Source organism: Typha angustifolia, chromosome 14 (assembly GCF_048772165.1).
Source record: "Typha angustifolia cultivar Huaian chromosome 14, ASM4877216v1, whole genome shotgun sequence".
NCBI lineage: Eukaryota > Viridiplantae > Streptophyta > Magnoliopsida > Poales > Typhaceae > Typha > Typha angustifolia.
Window position 1 is genome coordinate 1,427,866 of NC_133252.1, and position 23,658 is coordinate 1,451,523.

Below are 23,658 nucleotides of genomic sequence, written 5' to 3' on the forward strand. Positions count from 1 at the left end.
AGCATAAGGTCGCCAAACTGTTTTACCTATTACTTAAGATAATATCTCAAGCATAAGCTAGTCAAACTCTAAGTGACTTCTCGAAGAATAAATATGAATGTTGACAATTTAGGTTGAGAGTGTTGATGATAGCAGACCACAAGTGCTCCTCGGAAGTGGGGAAGTAAAATGAGGCAAACATGACTTTCCCCAAACAATAGCAGTAAAGTCAGAGACTTGGAGCTTCGTAAGGGTTATGCTGGTGTATGACCGATAGAGTTATATAATGCTAACAATTGTGGAAAAAATATTCATGTGCTACAAATACAGTTATATCTATAAAAAGGACCAATTCATTGTGAACAGCATAACACCTACTATATTTCCTTGAGATTTCACAATATCCTCTGAAACATAGTATGAAGACGAAAATAACAAAAACACAGGGAGTTTAATGTATGTAAAATCCCAATGAAATTAGAAAAGATTGAGGAGTTAACAGCACACAGGCAGTACACATGCCAATAGGGATCTCCTCAGTAGCAAAAGCTAAGAACGTGATAAAGCTAACTATTTCAAATCAAGATAACGAATACTTATAACCTGGATAATGAAATATTATAATTCTTACAACAAGGAGTTAAAACACATTCTGCGTTATTTAAATGTCATCCTTCGTACTTAAACCTGGTGCAAGTTGCTAAGTCCAACCCCTGGGCAAGCATAAGCAGGGCCTAGGTGGCCAAGGGGACTTTTGAATAAAACAATGTTCCTTCCAGTATACCAGAATTCCGTGGAATTCACAAATTCAGCAATTTAGTACAGTATTTTGCTTCAGCTCCGACCTCTCTTTCTAGCGGTCTCCAGTCTCCACAGAGTTGACAATTTTGGTACCAAGGCAAATTCTATGTAATAATATCTATATCATACATGGTATACATTAAGTTCTCAACTCGGGCACCTAGCTGACTTGAGCAAGTCATCTTAGCCTACCAAAGTTTTTTCTTCAGAAAAAAGAAAAAGAAAAAAAGATAAGAGGAATCAGAAGAGATGACATGCAAATTTCAAGTGATAAACTATCTAACGAAGCCTTCAGAGCCCTTCATAGTCTACTATCATTCAGTGTATTCTAAACCAACTCTAAGTTTCTTACACTTGTCCCCATACTATCAACAAAACTGGCCCTTCATATCTAGTCTTTATTACTTGTAATCTCACTTGAACTCCTCACAGCCCAGTTAAAATACCAGTTCAACTGCTGCATAATGGTCTTATATGAGAAGACAATCTAGCCACCATCATGAACCACAACCCAAATGGCCAAAACAGCACTAATATCAGAAGAGCCAAGTCTCCAAAAGTCTCCAATTAAATTTCCTTATACTGAGATAATCACTAAATTAGTAAATCAACCAATTAAACCAAACAAATATCAAACTGCTCTAGAGAATTCGCGCGCCTAATAAATCAGCAAACAAAAAGGCAAATTCATCAAGTGGGGTCTTTATTTACCTTAAAATGTCATACAGAAAAAGTATACTCGTGCTTAATAATTCCAACTACTTTATTAATTTATATGAGGTAGCAGAAGCATCCAACTTTACCAATCGAGGAAGAACGCATCAAATCACTTCTTTCCCACTTAATCTCATCACATCATCCGGCCCATTTGATATCGCAAGATTCACACAGTCCAATCCGCAACCACATCGCGGGCACTCGTAGAAGTTATCGATGGGGAAGTCAGCGGAAGCAATCCCGACCGAGAACCCAAGCTGGTCGCCGTGGCGACTCACCTCTACTATGTTGACCCAGAAAAAGAGTACCTTCACGCTGACGCCGCGGAGATCGCGGAGGTGGTCGACGGCGATACGGCCGGAGACGGTGGATTGGTACCTGAGCTGGTACGAGCCCTCGAGAGAGAAGGCGCACGAACCGTTGAAGTAGGCGCTGAACTTGCCCGTGTCGGGGTCGAGGTCGTAGCCCAAGGAGCCCTTGGGGAGGAGGCCGACGGGGAGGTGGTAGGACTCAAGGACTTCGTACGGCGAGGGCTTTGCGGAGGCCGGTGAGAGCGCCGCGGCGGAGCGAAAGCAGAGGAGGAAGAGGAGGAGGAATGAAAGGGGAGACATGGTTGTGAGCCTTGTGGGCTGTGGCAGAATGTTTTCGGAATTATGGAAGTTGGGATTTTTAGATTTGTGGGTAGGAAGGTAGCCAACTTTTTTTTCATTTTACCACCTATGTTTGCACTATATTTTGGAAAGAGGAGAAATCATCAGAAGAACTCGAACAAAGTACTTTTAAATTTCCACGATTAATATAGAATACAGGTGGTGAATCGCAGAAGAGCCAATGCTGGTGGTCGTTGGGAGAATTAAATTGAAGCTGAAGTGGATGTCAGAATCGCCACCCAAATTTTAGATCTTGTGGTCAATGGCCTAATAATGGCCCAATAATGGCCCAGACTGGCTCTACAGTGATTCCTTATTGTTGGTTAAGTGGGTGAATGACTTTGGCAGTGATATTAACTGGACTGTTCTAATTATAGTTCATAAATGTTCAAATTGGTTGATCTATTTACCTATTTTTCTAGATCTATTTTACGACTAGTTCTAACAATGTCATTGCTTATAATCCTGTCATGTCTTAAATGGATTTGGTCTACCACCGTTCTTTCAAAAATTATTTAAAATTATGTCCTACCAAATTATTTATTTTCTTAAATATTGATTTTTTAAGCTTTAAACTGACCCGATTAAGAAACAAGCTTAAGTTTGAAGGCACAGTTGTGGGTTTAAATTTTTTATTTTTTTATTTTGGAGAGAAGTGAGAATTTAATAGTATCCCACTAAATATAGATAGTACTAAAATTTTAATTAATAGTACATTTATATACGATATATCATATTATTAACATACAATTGTGATCAAATGCTTGATGTATCGGGATTTATATATAATTTGATCACTCGGTGCACTGAGGTTCACCGGATCGGATCACTTTATGCATCCTATAGCGCATTCAAAAGAGTGAGTCAGTTTATTTTTACAAATATTATTATATTTCTTTTTAAAAAAATAAATATTAAAGTACACACTATTTGCTAGGATAGCTAGCAATGTACTAAATTACTAAGGAGATATAATCCCAAAAATAACATAAACTCAAAGAGCCTATATACTGTAACAACCAATTGATAGCAGAACAATGAGTAAAGTTTCTGAATGTAAAAATATAAGATACAATAAAAGGAAGATTCACACCTTTTCTAACCATTAAAAATAAATCAAACAAGAGGAGGCTTATGGCCTCACTAGATAAAGCCAGTCAAAGAATGCTCCTTCACAGCACTTGAAGGCCTGTATCATGAATCAAACATGGAATGAGCATAATACTTCATAAGTGATAACTATCTCAAAAATATGATAGTAAATAATAGATGAAAAACATAATGTACACATGATCTCATATAACATGCATGGTATAATGCTCAATGATTCCAATCAATCGAAAAGGAACATATGAGCACAATACAACTCCCTTGCAATTTCATCTTGTTCACTGTTCTTATGTCCTAATATCCATTTCTCACCTTCATCCCTGGGCTCATCGGCCATCACTTGCATGCACTAGTCTTCAGAATAAATACTCACATCTTAAGAAGGGTGGTAGAACTTAGTGGTAGTACAGTGTTCAACATAAATTGATTCAAATGGATACGAGTAGCTTGTTACAATTCCAAGCACAAATTACGCAAATTTCAGATAATATCGGTCTCTTCACCTTGTTCTTCTATCCCATTGGGCACTAATAGTGCCTCCTCTGGCCTTCCTTCTTCATTTGAGTTAGAATTCATGTAGTAGAAGTAGAGAATCAATTGAATGGTTCCTAAGAACAAACCAATTCCATTTGGCACCTGAAAAATTAATTAAGTGACTATTTCATTAGCATCAAATCAATAGAATTTCCTTCATCTTAGCACATCAACATAATTGAAGCATAGTTCTCTTAATTTTACATGAAAAAAATATTTAAAGCTCACCCCGATGAATATATCTTTGTCTAGGATTGCGTAAATTGTCCAAATGCCACCGTTCAGGAAAAGGAAGAAAGAGAGGAGGAAAGGCATATACTCTACGCTCCGCGTAGCAATCACAGTTTGCTGTTGGATATTTTGAAATGAAAAAGAAAATTATATTAGCAACATTATTTTGAGAGACCAAGGAAGATGTGCAAGTCATTTATCCAAAAAATTAAATTGTTAATTTTTTATTTTGCAGGATTACTTCCATTTCTTTGTAATTAATTCCATTGCAAAATCTTATATTCCCACAAGAAGACTTCTCTAGCTAGCGCCTGACTAGCAAAACAAAACTATATAAAATATTCCTCTAAACACTCCTTTAGAAATTTAGATAATTAACAATACGCAAATGAACTACCAGATCAACCCACTATCCGGATGGATTAATTGGATAAGTCTTGTCTAATATAAAATAGAATGTTTAATTAGCAAACACACACACACACACAAAAAGATTCTTTGTATAATTATCAGGGCCAAGTCCAAGTCTATGATGGCGTATTGGTGGAGCAAAGGTTTCAATGAAGTAGAACAGGTCTTATTCAAACATTATCTTAAGAACAGTTCCATTGTACAAATTTATTGCCAATTAAAAGTGTGAGTGGATTGAAGGCTTAGCTCATACCATTGACATAAGTGGAGATCCATACATGAGAACATTGAGAAACGCACTTAAAAAGCCTATCACCATTAATCTCGTGCTCCCATGGAATGCCAAGCTCGTCGCTGTTATCACTGCTCCAAGAACACCAACTTCCAATATCGCAACCAATATACAAGTCTTCGCCTAACATAAGCATGAGAAGAAGATGATCATCCATCAGAGCTAAATATTTCATGCATGCATGGTAATTCCCGAGCACGAATTTTGATGCGACGACCTCCTTACGTACCCTCAGAGGAGGAGCAGCAAAGGTGAGGAACAAGGTGACATAGATGGCCTCGAACGCGACGCCTATGCCGTTAACGGTGACGATGAGAAGGCCGTCGGGCTTCGAGACTCCATAATAGGACCACAGAGAGCAACTGAGAAGGGTGATCGCATATGGTGCAGGCTCAAATCCCTCAGTTGATTTATTCTTCACTATTCTCCAAAATGTTTTGCTGCATAGATATATAAGGGTAGATTGATATATATTGCACCCATTTAATATTTGTGACATACGTATAAGTTGTTAAAGAGAGGCTTACATTGGAGAACAAAAGACTAAGATCGAGATGACATTAGCTGCATGAAATAATGCCAAAAACATAAAATAAATAAATAAGTGGTAATTTGATAGAGAAAATATTAAGTTGATCGAGTTAGAACTCACCTGTAACTCCTATGAGGAAGAGCAAAGCTTCCATGGAGAAAAGAATGGGAGAGATGGGAAGGTGAGATTAACTATTGGATTCTTTAAGTAGAGAGGAAGGAGAAGAAGATGCTCTAAGTTGTGTGTGCATATATATATATCCTGAAGAATTGGATGTGTGGGAGAGCATTTCTTTTGGGTGACGGCATTGGAACGTGATGGCTTTGCTTAAGTCTTTGTAATTAATTAAGAAAGTAAATGATTAATTAATAAATTCCAGCTCTCCCCGTGGATTAGTTACTATTTTTTAAAACTTCTAAAATTTTGTATATTATCCGATCAATTAACATAATATCCATCTAAGCAAACTCGTACTACATCTACTGTACATATATTCGAGAATACGCCAAAAAAAAGAGTTGAAATAGATACCAAATCTGCCCTTTACTTGCCTTAAAGAGGCTCTTTATTTTTTTTTTTAGTGCATGTTGGAACTGCTTAGAATCACAATTATAGGGTCAACCTCATTTTATAATATGACCAATCTTCTAAATTTTGACTAATTATAAGTCAATTAATCTACTTGTAGAACAAATATGAGCAAATTGCAGTTTATCACATATAGTGGTTTGGCCTAATTTTTGTGGTTTAGATTAAGTTGTAACTATCAAACTTTTCATTTAAAACTAACAATGCAAATGCTAAAAATAAATTTGATTTATTGACACTAATATTTTTCGTCACAAATATCCTCATAAGACTATATTTCTGTAAAGGTAATTTAGTCATTTCACATCCTCTTTAATCATAAACAGGTCTAATGGGCTAAGATCGCAAAATGTATATAAAAAAACCATTGCCTCTATAGCAATAGCAAGTGTATAATCAATCTCATAGAATCCCCTCACACTCCTCATAGGTAGTCCCATAGTAGTGAACAAGTAGCAAATGCTTCATTTTGAGGGCATATCATCATCACCATGATATCATAAACGCAGCAAGCTGTTAGGGATACATGGAGATAGACTTGACAAACTTAGTTAAGCCATGGTCTCTTGAAGCTGATGAAGGCTTTGGTAGGCTAACTCCTTTATGCAAGTGCCTTTGCTGGGGCATCTCCAGTTGGGCAACGAGATGGGTCGATCCCTCTTCTTCCTCATCTCTTTCCCTTGCCTTTGTTGTTGATGGCGTCGTCTTCTTTCGATATACGGCGTAGAGGATTAGTTGGGCTGAGCCCAAGGCAAAACCAAAGGCATTTGGAACCTGAATAATATTCATGCAAACACTATAAGTTTTAATAAGTATATATATAAATATGAAATTTAGAGATATCTATACCTACGAGAGATTAAAAAAAAACTTCTAAGGAACTATAAAGAAAGAAACTTTCAAATAACAATCCAATAACGTTTACAAGGTTTGACTTAAACTAACTAATCTCTTAACAAAACAGTATCTAAAGAAAAATATCCCATTAAGGATATTAAGTTTTTATCTTTTGATCTTAAATACCTTTGTCTCCCCTATTTTTGAAGGGTATATTAGTTAATTAGGATAGCTTAGAACCGTGTTGGAAAATATCTCGAGGATATTTTTATAATTTTATATAGAGTTAAATAAGCCATAGTACCAGGTTAAGAGTAATTAGCCAAAAGTATTGGTAGAGCGTCGTGGAAATTATAGTTCAAGGACAGAGAGTTAATGATAAAATCACTATAATACAAATTAAGTTTCATTTGAAAAATTAGAACCCAGAGAAATAAAGAAAGTGACAAGAGAACTAACTTTACCCCAATAAAATAATCCTTCACCAGCACCGAGTAAATACTCCAGACTCCAGCATTGAGGAACAAGAAGAAGGAAAGAAAGAAGGGCATGTACTCAACGCTATTTGTCTTCACCACTGTCCTCTGCATGAGAATTAGATTGGGTGAATTAATACGTACACTAATTACCTTTTTTTTTTTTCCTTTATATAAAGCTCAATCATGAGGAAGCTAGAAATTGCTTAATATATGCTAACCATGGCTGCAAGTGGAGATGCATACATTCCTACAGTCAATACTGCACATAAAGATCCCACAGCAAGCAACCTCACACTCCCATGCAAAGCCAAGAGAGTCACCAAAACAACCATCCCCAAGAATCCGACGTCCACCACTGCAACCAACTTTGCCATCTTCACCTGAACTCAGATATCATACCAGAGTTAACAAACACATTCAATCAGAAGCACAGCAATTCCAATGAAGAAGAAGAGGCATCTCGTACTCTTGTTTCACTTGGTGCATAGATGAGGAATAGAATGACATAGATGGCTTCTAACGCACTGCCAGCCCCATTCACTGTGACTATCAGGAGACCTCCAGGCTTGAGGAGTCCATAGAACGTCCACAGAGAGGTGGTCAAGAGAGTTGTTAGGTATGGAATCCCTTTGAAGCTCTCAGTGGATTTCTTCTTCACTACCCTCACAAATGTACCACTGAATCCATAGCAAGTAGCACGTCGCCATTACTATCAAACACTGATAAGAAGAGGAGAAATTAATCAATTATATGAACTCACATGGGAGAGGTGAAGACTAGTATGGAGATGACATTCCCTGCAACAAAAAGAAAAAAGAAGAAGTAACAATCTTATCTCACATGCCATCAATATTAGTATGAAGACCAAAAGTTATAAATTCGTATCAAAATCTAACCCACAACTCCTATGACAAAGCTTGGATCAACCATTGGAGGGAGTTGAGCTGCAGATAGATGAAGAGCGGCAGGGTTTCTAACTTTATAGATGAAAGAGAACAGACTGAATGATATGGATTAGAAACACTAGGGCGGTTTGGCTTTGTTTCCATTTGGGTCCACTTCCTTTATACGTTTCCGGTGCCTAAATCTCGAGTAGATCTTTTTGTTGAGTTTTTTATCAAACTACTGCCACAGATAACTGTATTTTATCAAACTATTTTATACTATCTTGAAGTCATTTAAAACTACCGAAGTTCAGCACTACGTAGAGAATCGCTATCTTAAAAAATGATTCTTAATGGAGATTTATCAGTTTTCTGTATAAATTAATCTCTCATTTATATATAAATTAAATCACTCTGTGAGACAATGGATTTTATTTATAAAAATAAATAACTTTTAAATATAGAAAGAGAAAAGTAGTATAAAAAATTGCTGTTTTAGACGAAGATTTTCGATGTATCGTTGAATAATTTGAATAGCTCGAAAACTGATATTTTTGTTGCCATCCAAATCCAAATGGCCAAAGACCTAGCTTTGACTTTGTGATGGGGTGGAGCTCTAATAACTGTGACGCGTGGCATGTTGTCGGCGGGCAGAAAGGAACTTTGGATTAAGTGGGAGTGGAGAGAGAAGCACGTTGTTTTAATGGCGAGTTTAGGATGACGATGAGGAAAGCATGAGGTGTGGGTGTAGATCATCTGCAACATTAAGTGTAGGAATTTTCTACCGCTTAAAACTTACCGACCAGATTGTCGAAGGTTAGGTGCATGTAGCAGAATGTTGCAGTTGCGGTTGAAGATGATCCGACGGCACAGAGGAAAAGCTTGGCGTGAGCAATGGCTTTCTAGGCATGAATATACGAGAAGCATCTCGAAAAGTGTAGGCGTGTGAATGGACACTTGGGCTAACCCAAACCACCAGGAATTGAAGGGTGACCAACTGAGATTAATTCCATTGCAAAAGAGTTTTGGCAAGGTTCAATCCTTATCTTAAGGGTTGGTCGGTCGCTCGTGTCAAATTTTTTTATCTCTAGGTTTAGAATTCCGGTGTCAAGCTATCAAACACATGGTGGACAGAGTTCGCCGGTGTCAAGCTATCAAACTTTTTCTCTTGGGGGAAGAATCACCCTTGTCAAGGCCACTCTTACCACCACTATTCCTTATTACTACTAGCTACTAGATGGGGACTACGTAGATCCTGGACTCGCTGTTAGATGCCATTCTACAAGAGCCAGGAGTTTTTTGTGGTGGAGAAACTTAGGGGGTACTTCATGACCCTACTAGCTGGAAAACGAGAGGGATTGTTGATATAAAATGGTGCTTGGAATCATAAACATGCTGATGAGATATTGTTTTGGCAGTGACTTAGCCTTTCAAAGTATCTCTACCTCTTTTGGTGGTGGATTAGACACTTTAATGCCAAGGGGGAGGAGGCCAAGGCCAAGGCCAAATCTATCTTCTCTTTCTTACAATATGCGTCGCAATCCTATGGGTTGAATGAGTGGCCCGCTATTTGGAATCTTCTCATTAAGCCAAGAGTTCTTGTCATTTTATGGAAAGGAAGGTGTTCTAGAACAGAGCCCCTACCTTAGCCTACCTCTATTGGCTCACGATTGGGTCTGAGGATAGTTGTTTGCTCTGTGAGCTTTTTGTTGAGACCTTGACACACTATTTCTATTTTCTACAGGCTTGCTCTTGAGGTGTGAGGGTTCATAGTTAAGGCTATCAAGGTTCCCAGGGCCTGGGCGAGCTCTTAGGCCTGGAGTGGATTACTAAGTCCCGGCTCCGGGGCAGCAACTTGAAGATCAATACTCTCTTCAAGGCTGCCTTCGCTGCTTCCATTTTGAAAGAAAGGAATGCAAGGATTTCTGGGGAGTAATTGTTATGCTAGGAGATTTATCATTATCATCAACAGTAATCGACTGCTTATAGCAACCCTGAGTTCAATACTCTGCTCTTTAAAGCCATCTTCTCTGTTACCATTTGGGCCATTTGGAAAGAAAGACAGAGTGGATTTTTTAGAGCAACTCATTTACACTCCTATTGTGGTATCTAGGAGAGATATCATCTCCGCTAATGATCATGGACTGCTTGCTGGCGATCTGTTGTGGGCTGTAGCTAAGCTTGCCCATCTGGTCTCCCTAATTCTCTATAAAATCAAAGTCTTGCTCTCGGGCGGTGCTCTTGAGCATAAAGCTGACAGAGGGACATTTTCAACGTATCATTGTTGACTCGGACTCGAAATCCCTTGTAAAGATGTGTAGAGAAGAGGAAAGCACATTGTGGTACACTCCCAATTTGCTTTCTATTTTTCTTTTTTCCTTTTTAATAGGCCTGCTTATGATTGGGCAGCCAGGGGATATCCCCATGTCGTCAGATCTAACATCTATTCTTTTGACTGACTCTGCTGGTGTTGGCTCGGACGAGTTTGTAAGTTACAGTTGATTGCTTAACTCCTTTAATGATAAAAATACTTTTACATGCATGATGTCTATTAATTTATGATAGATGTCATGAGCTCTATTTCTCCAAAGGATGCTCCACAGTGTCGAGCTCTGACATTAAAAAATTATAGTGCCGCGTGTATCATGTAGACTAAACACCTTCATCAATAACCGTGTACATACACATACTTAAATCTTATGCTTCTCCATCAATTTTGCTCATCTTTTTTCCTTCTTGTTTCTTACTAACATCTTAGAATCCTGACTGGCTGAAAATTCTCCTCATCAGGACATTCAGATTCCTCATTACAATTCATTTATTCGGGCTGTTCATTCCTACTTTACTTTGTCTGCAGCATCTGCAATCCCTTGCAATGCCAACCTTTATAGGTTTACTTTTTTGGGCCTTCAATCATTTCTTTCAAAATTTTAGAAAGATTGTGGAGGGCAAGAGTAAGGACTCGTCATTCAGTCATTGTCATTTCATTTATGTGCTTCCTTCTAGTTCTAATTTCTTTTTATTATTATTATTAATTATTTATTTGTCAAAATAAATTGTTGACATAAGCAAATATATATATAAACACGAGAGGAAAGATCCTTTCCGAATATAATTATAACCTAAGGAGACGATTCACTTTTCCGAAGATATAAGAGATAGTAAAAATAAGACGAAAGAAGAGAAAGATAATATCCTCAATAAGAATTATAATAGAACATGGAATACACGTACATCTTTCAAGAAATTTATCGACAGCAACCAATCAAATTCTAGATCTAAACGAGAGATGTCATTTACGGACAGAGAAATTTTTTCGAAGGACAACTCCTTCGACCATGGGCATTGATTCAAGATGAAGCTCACTCAAATTTTTTAAAATTATTATTCAATATTTCTTATAGTTGAAAAATAAAAGTGCATTGAGTTTTAATTTTGATTGCTAAATTCAATGTTCATGCATCACGTTGGTCGTGAAGTTTGAACACCATGGATCGCACAAATCTGCACGAGTTTTACTTGAAAATCGCGCCATTCCGCCTTCAGAGAATCAGCGGTGAGCGTTTCCTAATATTTACTGGGGTAATGGGATACAACAGTCTCTAAAACCAAACTAATTTGGGAATTGGGACCTTCTCTCTCCTCTCAAGAAAGGGCTCGAATAGTACACGGACTGCTACTACTGTAATCTGAAGAGAGTGCGAGTGAATTAAGAGAGGAGGAGGAGCTCTTGGAGAGGGGAGAGAGACAGTGGAAATGGCGGAGGAGGGCAGGAGAAGCAGTGCCGGAGGCGCCGTAGCGGCGATACTGAGAGGATCCACTGACGACCGGAAGCCGGCGTCTGCTGCGGCACCGTCTATGGCGTCCAAGGCCTTTAAAATCACGTTGAAGAGCGCCGACATGAAGGAGGAGATGCGGCAGGAGGTCTTCGACTGCGCCCGCGCCGTAATGCTGCTTCTCCCTCTCTCTTTCTCTCTGCCCCTTCCTCCGATTTCCGATTCTTTCTTGCTCGGATTAGGGTTTAATTGTGCGATTCATTTGAAATGCGATAGGCGTTCGAGAAGCATACGGTAGAGAAGGACATAGCGGAGTACATCAAGAAGGAGTTCGACAAGAACCACGGACCCACCTGGCATTGCATCGTTGGCAAAAACTTTGGTACTGCCATTGATTGATCTCTATTGCTCTCTTTTTGTTTCTGAAGAACTACTGTTGCTGTTTCGAGAGATGCGTTCTTGGGTTTCATGGAAGACTTTTTTGTTTTCTAAAAAACTGCTGGTTAAATGTCTGTAGTGGGTAATTAGTTGGTACTTAGCAAGATTAGAAATTATCTGGCTTTTCCGATGTCTTTCTTGGCTTCTTCTATAGATAATTTAGTCTAGATTATATTATCAGCATCCTGCTGTGCCTTAGTGGTAGAAATTGCCCGATTTAGTCAAAGTTTTCTGTGCTTCTTCTGTATGTAGTGATATATTGTTAATTTTATTTGCATGCTTCTGTATGCTGTGGTTCCGAAGAAATACAACGTGATTGATGTGATTCTTTTGATAGTGCTTATTTTAAGATTAGTATTATGTGGTTGCCGAATTGCTGTCCATATTTTGTTATTTGGTTCTGTGGCATTTCTGAAGATTTGAAAAATACATTTTACTAAAATCAACAAGTGGGTATCGGCGATTGAGCTCTTGTGCTTGGTAGTAATGGATGCAAAAACTGTATCTTGTTGTCAATTTCTGCAAAAGATGCTCACCTTAATCTGAACTCGAGAAACATCTTTCTTATCATTATTTGTTCTTCCTGTAAGTTAATTGATCTTGACTAGATTGTATTCATTTCACTATCTCAAATTGTCAGAAACTGATTCATTAAGGAGTTTGAATCTCTACTGCACTTCAATGGGTTAATGCTTCTTTTTATTGTTCGATAAATATTTTTTTGTCCAATTCTTTGCATGTGTGTGTTCCCTTCAGATAGAAGTTCCCTAAAAACTAATTGGTAGATTAATGAGTTTGCAAATCTCCAACATAGTACAATCCATTAATGCTTCTTCGTTTTGTTTGATATTTTTCATTCAGATGTAGCTTCCTGAGAAGTATAGTCTGAACCTTTTTTATTTCTTACAGTTTGAATAGAGGTTGAACTTCATACTTCCTTTTTCACATTCTTGTGTATGAATATACTACATTCTTTGTGTAACTGCTGAATCTGGATGTTCTAGGAAAGAAATTCAAATGATAGGAGAATGTATTGGTGCCCATTAATTTAGGGAGAACAAGTTGACTGGAGGAAGAAAATCAATTGTACTTTTTTAAATTTGTAATCTGCATCTTGACATACTACCACATATTGAATGAATAATGTACATTGTGAGAATGAAAGGCAATCTAGAATAGAAGAACACTATTTTATCACTCTTTCCAGCCGCAATGTACATTGATCAAGATAAATATGAGAATTAGATTTGTGGAAGCTTTATATATTAGTGATTACTTGCAAGCCATGCCTTTCCCCTAGGCCCTAGTATTGGTTTGCTTTTCCATTTACAGTGTATATTTTAGATAACTTATTAGCCTTGTCAGTCATGCTCTAGCTTTTTGTCCTTGTCACTTGACTCTTTTTGTATCAGATTTCCATGTGTTCATCATGTTCACGGTACTCCTTTAATTGAAATTTCTCCTTATGTTGTATATACTGCCTTTAGAGAAAATGAACAGAGTGATGGGACTCCCCAAAGAAAATTTGACACCTGGATACTTAAAACAACATCAAGGTTTTAGAATATTATGCGACAGATTGGTGAACAGGTGCCTAGATCAACATGAGATTTTAGGACTGCTCAAACAACAAAGAAAATAATAAATAACTAAATAAGAGCCTGACTAGCACATAACATTAGAGTCCAATTGGCGATCTGTGTAGCTAGTTGAAGTTCAAGGGCATAGTATATATTGAAACATTATCCAAAACACTTGACATATACCTAGGAAAGCGCAAGTGGCACATAGATGTACCACCTAAGAAAGGTGCCTAGACAACCAAGATGGCTTTTCCTTTTCCTATATTTGATCAAGCATCTGGAGATATATTACAACCATTTTATGATGATTTTACTGAACATTGTAGGCTTTCTAGCTGCACTTTTTTTATTGTATGTGTTGATTTTCCTTGGATAGATGTTTCTGAGTCAAGAGAATTTCCAAGAGATTATTTATTTAAAATTCATATTTGAATCTCTGATGTTGAATGTAAGCATTGGTTTTTGTGTTGTATGTCCATTTAGTCATTGAAGAATATCATAAATAAGAGATAAGCTACCACTGGCAACTGTCAGAAAGTTTGTTCTAGTGACAGTTTGGGTTTCTTCTCTGATGAATTGGTGTTTACAACCATGAACTGTATCTTGTTGGACATATTTGCTGTCTCAATATTGGATTTTTTTACTTGTCCTGGGCCTCCTTTCTGTCACCTTGTCATTTCCTTTCCCCTTCTTATATATAAGATTATCCTCATATCCAGCTGGAACTTTTGGGAGTCAGCAGATCTGCCTTGGGCAACAATTCTACAAAGTAGCTTGTGCCTACTACCGGCACAGACAATGTAGCCGGTCACTTCAATCACTGATTTGATTTATGCGTTTTGGTTTAATGCATTTGGTAGAGATGGTCTGCTATTTAGTCCACTGTTTTATTCAAAATTTTCTGGTATCTTTTTTGTAATGTCAAAGCATTTTTTTTTTTTACTGTACCATCTTCACTTTGAATATTGCTGTCCTATATTTAGTCTAATTTTTAAGCTTCCAACATTTAATTCATAAGAGTGTCAAAGTAAATTATGTGATCAAGATTTCTCTATTTGCTAACCCTCTTGGAGAAGTTGGTTATCCAACCAATATATACAATTTCACTTGAGGCTAGGGTGGCACCATTCTTCTCAAGAGCACCAGTGAACATGTTATGGTAGTGAGGAAAGGGTTTCACAATGAGAGAACTTGAATATTTTTGCACAAAATTGAGTAATTTGGTTGCCAAAAGAGAAGTAAACTAATTCAGAGATGTTGAAATAACATGCTGCCTGAACCAAGTTTTGGATGCACATCATTGGAAAAAATGAATCATGCATTTGAGAAACCATCAAGTTTGCATATTCTACCAACCATGGAGTCTAAACCTACAAAATGATTGTTGATTTTAACACGTAATCATTTGGAAGTTCCAGAAAATTCAGTTTTCAGTAGACCACCTTTTCTACCCTTGTTATACTAGGAGATATATTCGGTCTTGACATACAGCTAGCTGGCCTATATTCTGTGGATTGTATGAAGTTCCATCTCTCGTTCTATTGTTTCATAATCATTACAGGTTTATAACAACTTCATGATTTGCATGATACTTATGTGTTGCTAATGGAGTTTGATGTACCTATGACAGTCCATTTTGCTGCATTTATATCACAGCCTTTTTTCGCTGAAATTATTAGATTGTCATGCTACGCTTGTGTAAGACCATTGCTGATAGAATGAAGTAATTTTGTACTACTACTCTTTGGAGTGTAATAACTGATGGTATTTTTAGTTATTTACTATATTCCATGAAGGATTATCTTCATATTTGTTTCTGGTGGTACAGGCTCCTACGTGACGCACGAGACCAATCACTTCATCTATTTCTACATAGAGACGAAGGCAATCTTGTTGTTCAAATCTGGGTGATAACGAAGCTGACTACAGTTCTTTCCTCTGCTTCACTCGTATATTTTTATTCCGTCTCTGTGTGCCTCAAGCCTGGAACTTACAGTATTTACATAGGGTGGTAATGTTTTTGTAAAAGCAAAGTTCACTCGGGTCTAGATACGAACATCTATGTTGTCATTTTAATGCCTTGTGGTTGACTGCAGTTAAGTTGTTTGTGATCGTAGGACTACAGTTCTGTACTTATTGATTTAGAGAAAGCTCTCATGTGGAGCGAAAAATGGCTTTCTCCACTATTTGCACTCGATTTCCTTATAAATTGTAAAGACTTCGGCATCTAAAAGCTCTTCCAGTGGTTGGAATTCTTAGCATATCTCAAATTGGTCCGCAGATCAAACAGCACAATCCTTCCAAAAGATATGAGTTGAGTACCGCATTCATGAGGATTATTTTGATGGGGGAAATTATATTTACAGAGTAAGAATTACTATGAACACGTAGATGAGGATTAAACCAGTCTATGTTTGACCAAAACTTACCTCTTCCCATGTTTTTTGTTGGTTTTTAAGAGAGACGAGAATTTATGGGCACCTTTGTTATAAAAAGTTCCACTCAGATATATGTCTATTCTCGTATGAACCAAAGTGTCTTCAAATATAATAATGAGGTAGCTATCCGTTCGTCAGCTGACTCATCATAATTATTTGTGACAAAAGAAAAATAATTAAAAGTTTCTGATACCAAACTTATAAGATTTTATTCTATATATTGGATAACTCTAAACTTCCTCATCAAACTTGCCACGTCATTTGCACTTACGTATACGTTCCTCCGTATATATAACTCCGAAACTACCACAAATCAAAACATCTCTATCCGCTACTTACAACTCCGATTTCCCCTCGAATTCTCCAAGAGAGAGGTAATTTGATCAAACAAGTTGTCGGCAGTCGGCAGTCGGCAGTCGGCAGTCGGCACCACCCCAATGGCGTGGAGGCGCCTTTGTGGCTACGCTCGGATCCATCGCCGCTCTCCTCCATTCTCTGCTATTGCATCCCGAACGCCCTCCTCTCGATTGGGTCGGCCTCTCTTCGGTCTCTCTGCCCTTCTCTTCCTCTCGCCGCTCTCGACAACGCGGAGTTTGGCTTCTCTCCCTCTCTACCCCGACGTCTGTGAGCAAATCTTGGTTTCCTTTTCAACTCTTGGAGGCATATTCGAGATGGGTTTCGCTTGATTTGGGTGTTTGTTTTCTCTATTTGTTTTGAGGTGTAGGTTGTGGGTTTCCGTAATCTGGGGAAGAGGAGGTGGTTATCGAGTCAGGGGTGGGTTGATGTGCCCTCGGGGGAAGTGGTGGAGGTGCCTCTGGCCCAAACTGGGGAAGGCATCGCCGAGTGCGAGCTGCTCAAGTGGTTCGTGGAAGAGGTGATATTATTCGTTGTTTTCCTCTAATTTTACTATAGAATGCGATCTGAGTTTGATAAAGTTCTTACTGAGGAGAAAAAAATATGTGGGGAATTAGTTAGAAGCTTTCCGTAGTTTTAGTTAAACTGCCATTATGCTATTATTTCTCACATTATAAGGGAGTGATTGATATGTTCTCCGGCAGGGTGATCAAGTGGAAGAATTCGAACGTCTTTGTGAAGTTCAAAGTGACAAAGCAACTATTGAAATTACTAGCCGTTTTAAAGGAAAAGTACTTCAGATTCTTCCTATACCTGGTGATATAGTGAAGGTAGATTCAACGAACTTATCTCTGGCTGACATTTTTGTGAATTATAATTTACTTATCTGTTAAATCTCTGTATCAAGCTCTGTTGACGATCTATACTACAGATTCTTCTTGAGTTACTTGAGGGAAAACAGTAGTCATTTCAGTACTTTCTGCTTTAAGAAATCAAGGTTCAAGATTTAACGACGGAATATAATCTGACTGAATTTGACGTCACAATGTTCCTGCATGATGTTTGGTTCTGACTTGCTTCGGTCATGTTAGGCACCAACAATAGCTTTGGTCTTATTTGCTATACAAATCAAATCTTATGTGCTAATTTTGTGTGGGATTCCCTTTGTCATATGTTAGGAGACATTGTTTAGCCTTGAAAGCGCACACCTGCCATTTAGATACTTAGAGAGCTTCTTCTGACAAGAATTTAACATACCATATTGCATGCATTATGAGCTTGCATATTGACCATATGCATTGGCTTTCATGAAAACATTATGGAATGTGCCAAAATTCTTTTTTTTTTCTTTTATACTAAAATAAACAAACAACTAGGTTATACAGATGCGTCAACATCAAATGTTAAATGCATGATAGTGAATATCTTTAAAAATCCCTCCAAATACTGAAAGGAGAGTGATTCTCCTCATTTCACCTAAATTTTTTTGTATACTCAAAATGTTATCATGGTTTTAAGTTCCAAAATTCAATAAAAATCTTTGACAATCTTCTTTTTGATGTTCACTGGGATTATGTGATTTAAAACTGATTGCCATAAATAAGTGCATACTGACAAAGTACTATTCAGTGTGCTTCTTGATTAATTTGATATTCAACTGCTTATTCTTCTCGGCCATAGATGCGAAGGATAGATGTTATTATTTACTTCTTGATCATTCTGCATTAGATTATGCAAAAGTAGGCTATCCTTTCAGTATGTGGAAAGATTCTAATTCTGCGTAATGCCGCAGGTTGGCGAAACTTTACTGAAGATGCTTGTTGAAGATGCTCAAACTCCTTTTACATCTGAAAGTCCTGGTAGTGAAACTATGCCAATCTCTGACTTTCATGACATGGATTGTCAAAGCTCATCGGGCGAAGAAGAAACTCTTGGCAGAGTTCTCTCTACTCCTGCTGTCAGGAACCTAGCAAAACAGTATGGTTTAAATATAAACGATATCCCTGGAACAGGGAAAGATGGAAGGGTCTTGAAAGAAGACGTTTTGAGTTATGCTAGTAGCAAGGATGTCTGCAAAGAATCAGCTTCCATCTCACATGCTAATGCATATGATTTTGAGCTTTTAAAGGAAGGGAAAACATCATCTGCAAATAATGTGGATAGCGAAAGCTACGAAGATAAAAAGATTCCTCTCAGGTAAACTGATGATTTTATGAGCTCACGGTTGGAGAAATACTAACAATGTTGGATATATAATATCCATAATCCCAAGATAGGAAGTAAATGTACAAACATTGTGTTGGTCAAAAAAGTGCAAACATTGTTGGTAACTAAGTAGTGAATGCATGCCTTCTTAGATCTGAATTCAGTCACTAAGTAGTTTTAGGCAAGAGCCACATATATGTCACTTGCTTTTTGCCTGCTTATATCCCAATCCACAACTTCTGCAATAACAAATATCACCACATATATGGGAGGGTACATCATCTTATATGAGGCCGAGAGTTTATTTGATTGGTAATCTTGTTAAAAGTTGAATCATTTTACAACATCGAGCTTGAATGATTTCTCTTGCATACTTCCATGTATTTTGTGATACCATGAGTGCCTCTTGATTTAAACATAGCAAGAAAGCTTCTTTTCATTTAAGTGATCATCTGTCTCACACTAGTTTAGTCTGCAATCTAAGTCATCGTTGATTGGCATGGATGGCTACCTGAAGAACTTTTTATGTCCTGTCAGTACTCAATTATATAACATGCTTGGCTTTTCTCGCAACTGGAAAGTTGCGTCCTATCATTAATACTTTTGCTTCCTTTCTTTTTTTTTCTTTGGGAGATTCTATAACTAAAGAGAATGTTCTAAATTTCAGGGGATTTCAGAGATCGATGGTTAAGTCTATGAGCTTGGCTGCGAAAGTTCCACACTTTCATTATCTCGAAGAAATAAATTGTGATGCTCTTGTGGAACTCAAAGCATCCTTCCAAAATAATAATACCGATCAAAATGTCAAGCATACATTTCTTCCATTTCTAATAAAGTCTCTTTCAATGGCATTAAATAAATATCCTCTGTTGAACAGCTCCTTCAATGAGGAAACCAATGAAGTAATTCTTAAAGGTCTGCAAATGGTCTTCCTTTTTCTTTTATTGTATCATGTCCTTATGGTGCATATAACTTCTAGATTTTGGAACAAAGTATATGCCACTAAGAGGGATGAAAGTTTATGTTCTGTTTATGTGTGTAATATTTTCAGTAGCGATAATATGTATTTATCTTCTAATGATATTGGAATATGCATGATTGGAACTTGGAAGTCATTCATGCTTATTTTCTTTCTGCACAGGAATCTGTTAATTCATTTAATTAGTTTGCATAGAATTTGAGATCAAGTGAGGGAGTCTTGTAGAAGTTTATAGTACTGTTAGAGAACTAAATTTATATCCACTTATATCTCTTTCTTTTGCTTTTTAGCAATAGTTCATCAAATATTGTCCAAGATTTTTTTTCATTGAGAATCTGTGAATATGCGGTACATCCATCTACCTTGAGGTTAAAGGTATTTAATTTGCATTGTTGTGATGTTTTCTTGACCTTGCATGTAGTATTATATAATTGTTTATACTTTTTTCACTGGACTCTATGTAAAGTGTTGGTTTTTTTTTTGGGGGGGGGGGGTTTATGAGGTGCAAAACCAATCTAAGGAAATGTTTGGACATTTGGGAGACATTTTATACTTTATTAGTCAATATTAAACTGCTAAATCTTCTATTTTTCCAAATAACCAAATATAGATGGTGTATTTTGTACTGTAATTGTTTCTGCAGCTTGGTTAATGGAATTTAGTCTTATGCTGTTGTTTATGTAGGGTGCCATAATATTGGTGTGGCAATGGCTACTCCATATGGTTTAGTTGTACCAAACATAAAGAAGGTTCAATCACTTTCAATATTGGAGGTCAGCCACTTCTTTGCTACCCTTGGAAGAATTAATACATTATCATTATAATCTTGTTTGTAGATTTAATTGATAAAATCTATCCAATTCTTCTTCTTTTTTAAAAATTTAGAGAACAACTTGCCCAGCAGGATTATTTTTATTTTGATGCTTTAAGCTTTATACATATTATATGGGCATAACAATCTTCAATATATGGTCTCTTGACTAGTAATCCAGTGGTTAGCACATCTAGTTCTTCACTGAGTGGTTGGAAGGTCGACTCCACTTAGTTGGTTTCAATTGGAATGGCATAAGCTCTCTCTCTCTCAGAAAGAAAAAGAAAGAGAGAAAGATAAGCAAAGAAAAAGAAACAGTTCTTAGTATATGGTTAATAGTCTTACAAGAACTTAATAATAAACTCTTCATACTGTTATAAAGAATTATCAAGCATGTTGGTATTCTTGTTGTTGTTGTTGATGATGATGATGATGAGCAAATGGTGGTCAATCTCTAGGTTATAGTTTGGATGATATTAGATAATATGTTAATTGCAGTGCCTCCATAACACAATAAATATTAGTGTTATATTGACACGTAAAAGTAGAGTAGTTGAAGCTAAACAACCTATAAAAGTTCTCTAGTATAGTACAACAACTCTCCTTCCTTGCGCTCTAGCATTGCCTTGAAGAGAGAACACTTCATGGGGAAACATATCCAGTGCCTCTTTTGTAGAGATTTAGTCAAATAGTTACCTAGATGATGAGTACCTGTGTCAAGTCTTGTGTGGCATTCCTGAAAAGCTGGCTGTGTGACACTTAGATGTGGGCTTGTTTTGATCCAAAAGTTACAGAAATATTGAGTTTACACCTAGTTTAAAATTCAAGGATGAAGATTGTAAAATCAAAATCTGGATCTTTGAATTCACGTGCAATCTAAAATTGCCTAATCCCCTAAAATTGTAGAGGTGCCATTATATTCATCTGCCTGTCCCAAAATAGTTGGTTTAACACGATTGAGTGCATCGGGATCTGAAAATATTTCCTTTCTTTTTATATCATGCATAGGCATTTTCAGAATCTATAAACCACGTTTGGTACTATCTATTATCATAAGACCCTTGATTGTAATGAACAAGGTTGTAGAAGGCAACTTAATGCGTATTGCTAATAAGCTATTTATCCTTTTCCCCTTTGGTTTTAAAGGCAAGACACTTGTGAATTCTCAAGTGTCAATCATGTCATCATGATGGTGCACATGACAACATTAGATATGAAAAAATTAAGAACTAGAAAAGAAATGATCATTGAAGTTGGCTTTGTATTCATTCTTATTGTATCTATTTGGCATGCAAATGTAACGACCATCGTTCTGCCAGATTACACAGGAGTTGTCTCGGCTACAACAGATGGCTTCAAATAACAAGCTAAGTAATGAAGATATTACTGGAGGAACAATAACCTTGAGCAATATCGGAGCCATTGGTGGCAAGTTTGGCTCTCCACTTCTCAACTTACCTGAAGTCGCTATAATTGCACTTGGACGAATTCAAAAGCTTCCCCGTTTTGATGATGATGAAAATGTTTATCCTGCTTCCGTAACCAATGTAAGTTTTCATGTCAGGTATTATGACTTTAAGATAATACATCTGTGTACACTGCACAAATTTCCTATGCATGCTGATGAAAGGTCATCCTTTCATAAACTAGCTGCCAATGTGAAATTGATATGGACATTGTTTGCTCATTGTTTGTCTCCACATCTAAGTTCATCTGGGCACAGCCACACAGACATAGATTCTGTATCTGGCTTTGGACTCAGATGCAGATCGGTAAGTATTGCTTGTGCCTGGATGTGGAGTCAATACTTATCCAAGGGAGATTGATCTTTTTTGTGCTCTTTTTATATTTGAAATAGGAAGTAGGACAAATGGAACTAATACTAATACATCATAGTAAATTCTCTTGGATACCCAATTTGTTTATTTTGGAATATATATGTCTATTCATGGAGTATCATTGGAGTTGTAAATGTACAAGAACCATTTGGATATATCTTGTACGTGGTAGCCAACTTGCCTCCAAAAGCTTTAACAAATACTGATATGAACTTTAACATCCATTTGATATTTGAATTTGTAGTGGTATCTGGTAAGGAAATGTGGATAAGGATATGCATGATAATATACAATCTGTTTCTGCCCCTTCTGTATACAAATTGTCCACTCAGTTGTCTGTAAGCAGAGAGATTATGAGATCAAATGGTAGCATTACTTAAAGCAATATTGTCATTCTGGTCTTTTAATTGTAAGGCAGCCTTTCGTTGAAGAAAGTTCATTCTTGCCTTATTTTTCAGAAGATGGTCAAAGTAAGTTTAGTGACAATAACTAACCAAGTAAGCTGCATGTTGGGATTGACTTTGACATAGGTAATAACACTGCTACAAACGCATGCTGATCATTCCTGCTGCATATCAAGTTGTTTCTTTTATCATCTGCTTTCTAGTACTTAGTTGGTGTCTTAGAACATCTTATATTTGAACATGTAGATCTTTACTAATTCGCATCATCAAAACCCTGCTAAACAAAATGCAAGCCCCACATTAAGAAATACAAATTCGTGACATTCAACTGTGATTTAATTATCTGCAGGTTACAATTGGAGCTGATCATAGAATTGTGGATGGAGCTACTGTGGCTAGATTCTGCAATGAGTGGAAGTTTCTGATAGAAAAGCCTGAACTGCTCTTACTTCACATGAGATGATTCAGCAAAACGACACAATGCGGTCGGCATTCAATAAAATCATAGATCCTGCAAATGTACATCATACCATAAGCCTTGCCAAATAAATACCCAGAGCGAGGTTCATGCATTTTAATTGGTAATTATTCTCTTCTGTAAGTTTACTAAAGGAAATTATGTATATGGCTTGCCAATGTGCAGTCATATTTAAGCGTATATTGTTCGAAAGTCTTGCAGAAATTATATCCTTGAATCTCATGGATGGTGTGACAGCAGTGGCAGTGAGCTATAGAGACTGCTTCTAACGTTAATAACTTGGCAGAAGATTAAATTTGGCCCAATGAG

At 37.1% G+C, this 23,658-nt stretch overlaps 5 protein-coding genes across 7 annotated transcripts; 2 read left to right on the forward strand and 3 right to left on the reverse strand.

Moving 5' to 3' along the window:
* Positions 1-1,466: 1,466 nt before the first annotated feature.
* LOC140776014 (uncharacterized protein At5g01610-like) lies at positions 1,467-2,163 on the reverse strand. The gene has a single exon (XM_073119550.1). The coding sequence runs from the start codon at positions 2,106-2,108 to the stop codon at positions 1,602-1,604; it is 507 nt and encodes a 168-aa protein (XP_072975651.1). The 5' UTR covers positions 2,109-2,163; the 3' UTR covers positions 1,467-1,601.
* A 943-nt stretch (positions 2,164-3,106) lies between these two features.
* On the reverse strand, positions 3,107-5,485 carry LOC140776388 (bidirectional sugar transporter SWEET16-like). Of its 2 annotated transcripts, XM_073120082.1 has the most exons (7): positions 5,378-5,485; positions 5,253-5,289; positions 4,955-5,165; positions 4,687-4,848; positions 4,020-4,139; positions 3,761-3,893; positions 3,107-3,336 (listed from the first exon to the last, which is right to left on the reverse strand). In XM_073120082.1, the coding sequence occupies exons 1-7, from the start codon at positions 5,409-5,411 to the stop codon at positions 3,320-3,322; spliced, it is 714 nt and encodes a 237-aa protein (XP_072976183.1). In that variant the 5' UTR covers positions 5,412-5,485; the 3' UTR covers positions 3,107-3,319. The 2 variants fall into 2 exon arrangements, with proteins under 2 accessions (XP_072976183.1, XP_072976182.1); XM_073120081.1 differs by lacking the exon at positions 3,107-3,336 and having other exon boundaries at positions 3,352-3,893.
* A 609-nt stretch (positions 5,486-6,094) lies between these two features.
* Positions 6,095-8,183, reverse strand: LOC140776251 (bidirectional sugar transporter SWEET16-like). Of its 2 annotated transcripts, none has more exons than XM_073119892.1 (6): positions 8,058-8,183; positions 7,922-7,958; positions 7,628-7,838; positions 7,380-7,541; positions 7,147-7,266; positions 6,095-6,619 (listed from the first exon to the last, which is right to left on the reverse strand). In XM_073119892.1, exons 1-6 carry the CDS (start codon positions 8,089-8,091, stop codon positions 6,362-6,364), a joined length of 822 nt encoding a protein of 273 aa, XP_072975993.1. In that variant the 5' UTR covers positions 8,092-8,183; the 3' UTR covers positions 6,095-6,361. The 2 variants fall into 2 exon arrangements, with proteins under 2 accessions (XP_072975993.1, XP_072975994.1); XM_073119893.1 differs by having other exon boundaries at positions 6,443-6,619; positions 7,142-7,266; positions 8,058-8,181.
* Positions 8,184-11,660: 3,477 nt separating this feature from the next.
* LOC140775357 (dynein 8 kDa light chain, flagellar outer arm) lies at positions 11,661-16,112 on the forward strand. The gene is made up of 3 exons (XM_073118604.1): positions 11,661-11,990; positions 12,098-12,203; positions 15,671-16,112. The coding sequence occupies exons 1-3, from the start codon at positions 11,802-11,804 to the stop codon at positions 15,751-15,753; spliced, it is 378 nt and encodes a 125-aa protein (XP_072974705.1). The 5' UTR covers positions 11,661-11,801; the 3' UTR covers positions 15,754-16,112.
* A 493-nt stretch (positions 16,113-16,605) lies between these two features.
* Positions 16,606-23,569, forward strand: LOC140775486 (lipoamide acyltransferase component of branched-chain alpha-keto acid dehydrogenase complex, mitochondrial). The gene is made up of 8 exons (XM_073118821.1): positions 16,606-16,900; positions 17,005-17,154; positions 17,339-17,464; positions 18,427-18,830; positions 19,507-19,754; positions 20,503-20,591; positions 21,949-22,176; positions 23,221-23,569. Exons 1-8 carry the CDS (start codon positions 16,718-16,720, stop codon positions 23,332-23,334), a joined length of 1,542 nt encoding a protein of 513 aa, XP_072974922.1. The 5' UTR covers positions 16,606-16,717; the 3' UTR covers positions 23,335-23,569.
* The last annotated feature ends 89 nt before the right edge of the window (positions 23,570-23,658 follow it).